At 46.6% G+C, this 10,399-nt stretch overlaps 1 protein-coding gene across 1 annotated transcript; it reads left to right on the top strand.

Annotated features, from left to right (window-relative positions):
• The first annotated feature begins 1,886 nt into the window (after positions 1-1,886).
• rnf6 (ring finger protein (C3H2C3 type) 6) lies at positions 1,887-10,199 on the top strand. The gene is made up of 4 exons (XM_012857430.3): positions 1,887-2,015; positions 4,364-4,519; positions 5,982-6,146; positions 7,226-10,199. The coding sequence occupies exons 2-4, from the start codon at positions 4,378-4,380 to the stop codon at positions 9,055-9,057; spliced, it is 2,139 nt and encodes a 712-aa protein (XP_012712884.2). The 5' UTR covers positions 1,887-2,015; positions 4,364-4,377; the 3' UTR covers positions 9,058-10,199.
• Positions 10,200-10,399: the final 200 nt, after the last annotated feature.

A 10,399-nucleotide genomic window follows, 5' to 3' on the forward strand; every position in this document is an offset into this window, starting at 1 on the left:
GCTTGTCGGCCTTTTTTCCGAGTCCTAAACGATTCTCCAGTTATCGTGGCTTTAAAAATTATCCTTAACTTTAAGTTTTTCACATTCTGTCACATTACGACCGGATATTTTAATTTGTTTTTGTTGTTTTTTTTGGGTTGGGGTAGTGGAAAGATTTTCTGTGACGCACCAACCCGAAGTAATGCGTAATTGTGAAGTGAAATGAAACAGCAAACCTTAAATGTATTAATAAAAATCTGAAAAGTGTTGCGTACATTTATTTTTAGTACTTCGAGAACCACATTTCTCTTCGATTTCAGCTGCAAATTCTTAGAATACCTCTACCAGTACTTCAACTCCATGTTTTGTTTTTGTTTTTTTGTCTTTGCAGAGTTACCAAAATCAGATCTCAGAAAATCAGATCACACTCAATTATGCCCCGGTACTATTTCCATCATCTCTGAAGTCATGTGGTTTTCCACTACAAATTGGCCATAGGGCTCAGGGCTGTTCTCATGGGTTCAGAACACCTTCTTTCACATGATTGTTGTGTCCTCTATGTGACTTTAAACAAATATTCTCATACCTGTATTTCAACAATGGCTTACCACTCTTCCCCAAGAGCCCAGTTTGTGATATACAGGACTAATAGCTGTCCTGTCAATAGATTATTCCACCTGAGCTGTGAATTTCTGCAGCTCTTGCTAAATTACTGTTGGTAGCCTCTTAGATTCATGCGACTTGCTCTACCTGTCAGTCATTCATGTGCTGGTAGGTTTGCAGTTGTGTTGTACGCTATCCAATTATTAGATGATACATCAAACAGAGCTCTGTGAGATGTTCAGAAGTTTGGGATATTATTTTACAACTTAACCCTGCTTTAAACTTCTCCACAACTTAATCTCTAGCCTTCACGATACTGTTTAATAATTTATGTTCTCTGACAAACCTCTGATATCGTCACAAAATGCTCGATTTATAATGAGGCATGTCTAATAGACATCCAACTTTTTGCTGATTTTGACATAGATTCTGAAGCACTATTGTTTATTTTGAGTCCAAGGGGTTCAACTGTACATGTTTGAGTCTGATCTTGAGTCCAGCGACCTCTGAAGCCCTAATGAGCATCGAGTGGGATGGCCAAACTGAAACAAAAATGTTGCCCCGTTGCCGGTAGAACTGTGGTCAATATAAGTCTGCCTGCCTTGCAATCGTTTTTTTGGTGGAGCTGGTGGTTCTGCAGTTCCTAAAGGAACACATCAACCTGACTGTACAGTTTTTGCAAGAGCTATCCTCAAAGTTATTACTTAAAGGTCTTTGATGAGGAAATGGGACCAGTCTGCAAATTTCCGTCAGTCTTTGCAGTGTTCTGACATACATCTTAAAGGTTTTTCCTTTTTCTCCAGTTGTACAGAAGAAGAGGAAACGCTCCTCAAGAAGAAATCTGATCAAATAAAGAGTAGAAAAATGCAAGAAAGTAAGTCAGTCTAGGCCTTCCAAATGATAAAATTAAAATACATTTTATTATCATTCTGTTATTGAATCAGAATCAACTTTATTTGCCAAGTTTGTGGTTACAAACAAGGAATTTGACTTCAGATCGACCAAGTAAACACACACACACACACACACACACATATATATATATATATATATATATATATATGCACATGTGACTGTGTTAAGGCGTGGTACAGAGAGGTCCAGCTAGCTTAAGACACAATAGATATTATTAAGGCAAGACTAATCTTGTGTGTTTCTCGTAAAGATCTTATTTCAGTTTCAATCTCACTATTTTAAGGGGGGGTTAGAAGCAACTATTTTGTATTTATTTTTAAATTAATACATAACTACTTCATTATTAGATGACAAAAAAACGGTGTTTTGTTGACGTCAGACATGGCTGACATTACGGAACCAACGAACGACGGACGCTGTTTCTGACGGACCGCGTTGGATGTGGGACCACTGGTCCCATCTTGGTTTGTGAGAGGAGAGAGCTGAGAGAACCGTCCATATTACAGCTGCTTTGTCAGGTACTTTAATCGCTTAACCGCACCCAGCAGTTATTGATGTGTGGCCTAAGTTGGCTTCAGGTTCCGCGCGTGTTACCGGCTCCATGAAATCGTTTGTCATGAATGTATTGCTGAGTTTTTCTGACACTTTGCTCTGGTGTCGACTGATTGCTACTCACTGGCTATGCTAGCACGCTAGGGCTCAGTCAACGCCGAGGCGTTGCGCATTTAAATGACGCTTTGCCGGCTCGAAGCGCCCGCGAGGGGGGACCGTTGTGTTTCGCCGGCATCGTGTAACTTCGCCCCCGGGCGTGGACGTGTTTTTGAAGCCGAGCCAAAGAGCGCCGAGGGGATTCTTTGTCTCTCCGTCGGTGCTCTGCGTTTACATGGAGGAAAACTCCGCTTAGCTCCCGATCGCCCGCCTTTGCGGAACGCTGATTGGTCGAGCGGGGTGTCGCTCATTGAGACCGGGGCGGTGATTGGCTGTTGGCCGGGACGACGACGCGATTCTTTCTGCCTTATTAGCTGCTTGGTTTTCCGTAGATGCTACTGTAACCCGATTGGTGTTGGCCTTATGAAAGACTCATCTTTATCTTATTTGCTTAAAAAAAGGCGAGCATATATATCTACATGTCAGTTTAGGAGGGCTTTTACTGCGCTTACTTTTAGGGTGAGGGTTAGCATGAAGGGCCTAGCCAAACCCAGCTGTTGAAATCCTGTAACGGAACAATAATGGGCTTGATTTAGCTGACTACCTTTGGCAGCGCTTTGAAAGAGGAGTTTATATATATATATATATATATATATATATATATATATATATATATATATATATATATATATAGTTGGATTGCTTTACAGCTGCGACCCCCAACCCCCTGCGGGCGAACTGTCATGTGTTTCTAGATGCTCCAGCGCACCGCATCCAAAGCGACCGTGTGTGTTTAAAATACCTGCGATCTGACGTCACCGACTGGACCAGTCTCCGTTTTTTGGGTAGAAGCTCATATTTGTGGGTGGACAAAATGATTCACCAGAAGGTCGCTGGCTGCAGAGAGCCAACAGTCATGCGGTAGACCAGGGGCTCGGTCAAGACAGCAGCACATGCTTTTTTGTCTCAGTCTAAAAAGAAATTTTCCTTTTTCAGTCAAGTCACAGTGGCTGTGAAGCTGGGTGGTGTTGGTGTCTCTTCTGGAGCATTTCTCCGACAAAATGTCAGGCCTTATTTGATTGTGTTTGATCTATTCAGCTTGAATAGCTGGTGACGCCTGCAAGAGGCCCGGCTGCCTTATACCAAAGAGGAAACTGTTGTTGTTTTTTTTAAAGGTAAAACCAAAGGAGTGCAGCTCAAGTCGTCCTGCGCTGGGATGCCTGCTCACACATACTGGTTGAGGCTCGGCGCCGAGCGACGGAGATGTGACGCCGCTCATAGAAACTGCTGCTGCACAACTTATCGTCACCTTGAATGCGTTTGCTGCTTGCGTGTTAAATGTTTGCCGCGAAGTCGGGCTGGGCAATATACCGAGATTTTGGAGGAAAAAGAAAAAGAGTGACATAAGATTAGACTATATCGTTTAGGGCTGGGTATCATCTAGGATGAGCCGATTCAATACGATTCTCAAATATAGCTCAGCTTGATTTGATTCGACTCCAAAAAAAACAGCCAAATATTATATTTATGTTCAGTTTATTGAACACTGATATATTGACAGGAAAAGTGCATTTGGTTCAATGCATTGGTTTAATGCATTTGATGTATCACAGACGCCCAAACGTCTGTCGGCCATCACACAAATTCGTCTCACTTGCACTTCCTTGCTGTTAACAGTAATAGGGCGCTGTTATAACGACCCCTAAGGGCAATATATCGATATTGAAAGCCAGAATATCAATATTAAATCATTCTTAAAAGCATTGATATTAATCTTTGTGTCGAGTTTTATCCACAGCCCTAATATCGTTCATATCAAGGTGATCTATGTTGCGTTATAGTTATATATAGTTCTCACATTTATTTACAGCTGTTTGTCAAAACATCTGCCTTTGATTCAGAGACGCCTTTTTATTATTACTTTATGAAAAGAAAAACATTGAGATAAATATCGTGTATCGGCATTCAGCCTAAAAATATCGAGGTGTTATTTTTGGTCCGTATCGCCCAGCCCTGCTGCAAAGTGATGATAAATTCGACACACACGCGCGTGTTCTTTCTGCGTTAGCCCGTTTGCAAACAGATGTCCCTTTTTAGACTTTTTGAGCGTCGCTCGCTTTTTTAAACGCGCCGGCATTCTTGAACGCAGCTGTACGTCGGGCTTGTGCAATGCTGCGCCTCCCGTCTGTGACTGAGAGTCAAACCCATCTGCCCACAGCACTCTTGGCGGTGATGGACCCTCCCGGCGGGGGCAGCGAGCGGCGGAGGCAGGCAGAGCGTCTTCGACGGGAGGAGGCATACTACAACTTCATCAACGAGCTGAGCGAGGAAGAGTACCGCCTGATGAGAGATGGCAATCTGCTGGGCACTCCTGGTAGGGCACGGCCTGATTAACCCTTAACGGGCCAATTCTACCACAACTCATTGTTTTACCTTGTGGAGCTCTTGTGCTGTTCACAATCCTCGTGTTTCATGTCAAAATGCTCAGCACAGTGTCAGCTCCATGGATCCAGTGGTTAGTTATTGGCTAGCGTAGTTAGAGGCATAGTTTGGATCAAAGGTTGAGAGCTTCTAAGGCAGGAATGCACTGCAAAAAGAGAACTAAAAATAAGTAAAATTTCTTGAAATGAGCAGGTAAATAAGATTATTTGCCAATGGAATGAGTATTTTTACCCCTAAAATAAGATAATTAGGCATACTGCACTTGACATAAGTTGGTGGAGATGAATTGTTCCTATTTTAAGTGTAAAAATATTATTCCATTGGCAAATAATCTTATTTACCTGCTCAAATCAAAGAAAAAGACTCTCATTTCAAGGAATATTTTCTTATTTTAGCTCTATTTTTGCAGTGTGCCCAAAGTGCTGCCCGGGGGCCAATTCGGGCCCCTGGACTCATTCTGGGTGGCCCCGCCATCTGCATTTCAAGAAAGATTTGGTCCAGGTGGCTGATGAAGATGGAAGATTTTAGTTTTTAATTAGGACAAAATTATTACAGGGAAGTTAAAATCCTACAATTGGAAATGTTAAGTGCAACACAAAGTATTCATCTTTTAATAAACACACATTTGACATTCTCTTTAATTTCATAGTAACATCTATCCAATGACATCGCAGACTTTGGTGCGTTAAAATCTGTTTTGAATTAAATCACTAAAACAGGCTAATTACAGCAAGTGTTTTCAAAGAACAACTGACTCAAATAATGTTCTTTATAATTGCTATACCAAAAAGTTTATTATTGTTAAAGGGTGAAATTAAATAACTCAAAATAATTTGCAAACTGGATGACCATCTGTTAATACGACAAATGAGCAAAACCCTTTTTTTAAATTATGGATCTACAATGATTAACACATTCATTTCCAACAAGAAAAAATCTGACTTGTTTATTTAAAATTATTATATGTAGTAGAGCAGGTAAAAAAAAAAATTTTTTTTTAAATTGTGCTCATTTTTTCAGCCCTCGAGTTCCTTTGATTTGACAATTATTGGCACCTGTACCGAAAAGTTTGGACACGTCTGTTCTAAGGATTTTACTAAAACGCAGCATTTTTCTCATTAAAGCACCTTTACCAAAGTGGTCAAAGCATTTTGGTTCTTAAAAGTGACTAAAGTCTTGGCTTTTTTTAAAACGCATTGAATGTATGAAGGATTTAGCAAATAAATGTAAAAAACCCAAAATGAAACTAAGTAATATTGCTTGTTGAGAGTTTTCCTCAGTTCCTATTTAAAGCTGTATACCTTAATTAGAACCTTTCTGTGGTACAGGCGTGTTATATCCTGCAGCATTTAAACTATAACAGCCTTCGTGATCACGCGTACCATTTCTCACAGGGGAGGTGACTGCAGAGGAGCTCCGTCAGCGTCTGGATGGAGCCAAAGAGCGCGTGTCGTCTCAGCCCCACACCGAGCAGCAATCGCAGACCGCTGATTCTGGAGAACAGCAGAGCAGCAGCAGCGGGGGAGAGGAGAGAGGGGCCGGAGGAAGAGGAGGGGCAGGTAGGGCGGGAAACGGAGCGCCATCTGAACCCCCATAATCTGCCTCGTGTTTAGGAGAACATTTCAATGTAAAGTGTGAACACTTTCACATTTTACAGCAGGCTTTAACGCAGTTTATGGAACAGACCGACACAAAGTAGGGCATTATGGTAAAGTGCATTCAATTTCTGCTCAGCCTGTGAGGTGAAGTGTCCCTGCAATCACAGCTGTAGGTCTAACCCTACGTTCTCAATTGGGTTTGGGTTTTAACTCGATCATCCTAACACTAGTTTACGCCTCAAAGCTGTTCTAATTCAGAGATTTAACTAACTCCCATCTGAGATTTAGCTCCATACATCGTCCCATTTCTCTCGGATGGGCTCTCCTGTCCCAGCTGAAGAAGGGACTCCCCACAGCATGTTGCTGCCGTCACCATGTTTCCCAGTAGGGGGTGGTGGATTTTCACCACAGAGCAAAATGTTCAGATTTGGTCTCACCAGATCAAACCTCATTTTCCCACATATTTACTATTTCCTCTGCATGGCTCCTCCTGGAGGGGTCCATAGTCCTACAAGGCAAGCAGAACTTCATTCAACAGATCCTTCTACTTGGCTTTCAGGTCTGTGCAGCTCCTCAAAGGTACCTATGGTGTCTCAGCTGCTATCCTGATTAATGCTCCTCTCGTCTGATAGTTAAGGTGGATTTCCAGGACGTCTTCCTGCCACGTTCCTTGGTCTTCATGATGTTTGCTCTCTAATGTTGTCTAACAAACGTCTAAGGCTTTCAAAGAAGCTGTATTTATAAATTTCTGAATGCAGGTGACTGCACCAGATTTTATTTGGAGGCATAAAACTATAGGGGCCTAAAAATGAAAGTGTGCCACACGTCTCAGATTTTTGTTTGTGAGAAGTAAAAAAAACAACAAAACAAAAAAACATTTATTCCACTTGGTGTTGGTCTGTCCCATGAAATCCCATTATGACGTTTTAAGGCAGTTCTGTACGGCTTTGAGGAAACGAATCTCAGAAAATTGTGGTTCAGATAAAAGAATCTAGTCATCTAGTGGTGCGTATTGACTTACTGATGTTTTTTTTTTCTAGGGGGAACAGAAGCCGGAGCAGAATCTTCTAACGGCGATTCGTTGCTGGAGTGGCTGAACACGTTCAGACGCACCGGCAACGCCACCCGAAGCGGCCAGAGTGGCAACCAGACATGGAGGGCAGTCAGCCGGACCAATCCTAACAGCGGGGAATTTCGCTTCAGCCTGGAGATCAACATAAACCACGATCAGCCCGAGCCGGGCGAGCACGTCGAGGCCGTGAACTCGCCGGAGGCCCCAGAACTGCAGCTGACTCCTCCACACGCCTCCGCCCCCTCCGCCCGCACCGCCTCCCCCCTCCCCAGCTCCCGGCTTTCAGCTACGCCGCGGCCAGCTCCGTATCCCTCCCCACGGCCAGCCATAAGACGGGTGGAGACCCGGCGCACCCGCAGCACGTCTACCGCTCTGTCCGCGACCCCCGCCGCGCCGTCGCCCGGAGAGACGGTCCCGGCCGCCGCGCAACGGCGGGCTTCGACTCTGCACTCCTCAGCACCTTCTCCCTCGGCCCCCAGTCCTCCTGGCGATCACGCCGCGCCGCTTCAGCATCAAGTCCTGAATGTAGAACTGGAGCGGGGACGTACCGAGGCGCCGGCCTCTCTAGACGGGGCGCGCGCGTCTCCGCAGGGCGAGCCCCAGGAGCCGCGCAGCAGCAGGACTCGATCACGTGGCCGGGCGCGGCGGGCTGCGGCGGGCAGCGGGGCCGCGTCTCGCACGTCCAGGAGAAGTCGGTCCCCTTTGAACAGAACGCCCGCCGTCGGCAGCGCCCCACCTTCCAGCGGCGGTCCAGCCGGGTCCGCGGTCCAAACCGGGGAGCCGAGCGCCGTCACGACCTCCGTGTCCATGGAGACGGGGGGCATCGTGACCGAGCCCGACGCCGTGCTGGAGTCCGCCGTGGAGACGGTGGAGCGTGCGAGCGAGTCGCCCGCGGCGGGCGCCGGCGGCTCGGCGGTCCGGCGGCACCCGACGATCATGCTGGACCTGCAGGTGAGACGGATCCGGCCCGGCGAGAACAGGGACCGGGACAGCATCGCCAGCAGGACGCGGTCCCGCGCCCGGGTGGCGGAGAACACCGTCACCTTCGAGAGCGACAGCGGCGGGTTCCGGCGCACCATCTCCCGCTCGGAGCGCGCCGGCATCCGCACCTACGTCAGCACCATCCGGATCCCGCTGCGGCGCATCAGCGAGACGGGCCTCGGCGAGCCCAACTCCACCGCCCTGCGCTCCATCTTGCGGCAGATCATGACCGGCTTCGGGGAGCTCAGCTCGCTCATGGAGACGGAGGCGAGCTCCGAGAGCGCGGCGCCCAGCCACACGGAGGCGGGCGCCGCAAACGGCACCGGCAGCAGCCGCCTGCACTTAAACGAGAGCGAGCCCGGCCAGGTGGGGCCAGGCGAGGTGGTCCCGGGGACGGAGGGGCAGGTGAGCAGCGAGGAGGAGCAGGCGGGGCGAGGACTCGGCGGCGGGGCGGTCGGCTCGGCGGACGGCCGGGCGAACAGCAGGGACACCAACAACCTGGTGGAGAACGGCACCCTGCCCATCCTGAGGCTGGCGCACTTCTTCTTGCTCAACGACGAGGAGGACGACGAGCACCCCCGCGGCCTGACCAAAGAGCAGATCGACAATCTAGCCACGCGCACGTACGGTCAGGCCAGCCTGGAGGGCGAGATGGGCCGCGCCTGCAGCGTGTGCATCAACGAGTACGCCCAGGGCAACAAGCTGCGGCGCCTGCCCTGCTCCCACGAGTTCCACGTTCACTGCATCGACCGCTGGCTGTCCGAGAACAACACCTGCCCCATCTGCCGGCAGCCCATCCTGGCCGCGCACCGTGACTGAGCCGCTCGCTCCTGCTCACCGCCGGCTCAACTGAGCAAACCCAAGTGGGCTTAGCCTGTACATATCGCTTTTAGTTTTTTTTTTTTCTTTCTTTCTTTCTTTGAAAACATCCTTTGGGTTGGAGAAAAGGTCGAACCAAAAGTGTGCAAAAAAAACCAGGAAAGAAACTTTAAATCCAGAGAATTAACAAAACTTTATTTTTTTAGACGCTGTGTTTCCAGGAAGCCGTTTAGCTCTTCCTGTGACCTTAGTTGCTACTTCAGAAACCCGTCAGTCACATGGCTTCTCTGCTTTAGGAGCTCCGCTACTGACCGCTGACTAGACCCATTTACTGTTTTTTTTTTTTTTTTTAAACGTAGACGGCTGCGAGCGCAACGTGGCAAAGGAAGTACGCCGGCTTGTCGGGCTACGCTAGCACGTCACCTGCAAAAAGAAAAACAAGCTAACCTTAGCAAGTAGCAACCGGCTTCCAGATCCGTGCACATTTACCGACATTAGCAAGTGGGCGGATATTCAGCTGCCTGATATTTACATGCATTTGGCGGGAAAAACCTTTACATAACGGAAAAGCTTTGATCCTTTGATGCGCATGAATCGGTAATTTGCTGACAAGCAGAGGAGGTGAGGTACCAGGACAGCGACGCAGAGTTTTGTCCCCTAAAATCCTCCGCTGGCTAAGGCAAAAGACGACTGTGTGTTGATTGATGTTGAAAGGCCCGATTTTGGCTAAATGTTCTGCTGTGTGAAAAATGCGACAACTTTCTCCACTACAGCTGTTTAAAAAAATAAATAATAATAATCAAAAGGAAGGCAGCAGCGCGGTTCTGTGAGGAATGCCATGTAAACGCACTGTTTTGCATCACTGTGATGTTCTGGACTTACCTGGCTGTTCTAGATGCTCTTACTGGCCTTTATCCACTTAATAGTTACCTCCATATTTTTGGTGTTTTTTTTTTTTTTTATAAATATGTTAATATATAGGAACGAAAAATGTTAATATTTGGTAAATATTTATTAACTTCCAATATTATCCCTACGGTAGCCTCTGTTTGCAGTATTGAGGTATGTTTTAATTGTGCTATAGCCCTGCCTGTATTTACACTGTGTGTGGGGGGGGAAATAAATAAGTACTTAAAATTCAATTCGGTTTATTTATATGACGGCAATTCACGACACACATCATCTCAGGGCACTTTACAAAATCAGTTCTATCAAGTCAGACAGACAGATTGGTCAAAAAGTTTCCTATCTAAGGAAACGCAGCAGATTGCATCGACTTGAATTAAACGTTTATTTTAATTTTTTTGGCTTATTGTTATTGACATTGACCAAGACGTTTACA

Source organism: Fundulus heteroclitus, chromosome 21 (genome assembly GCF_011125445.2).
Source record: "Fundulus heteroclitus isolate FHET01 chromosome 21, MU-UCD_Fhet_4.1, whole genome shotgun sequence".
Classification (NCBI taxonomy): domain Eukaryota; kingdom Metazoa; phylum Chordata; class Actinopteri; order Cyprinodontiformes; family Fundulidae; genus Fundulus; species Fundulus heteroclitus.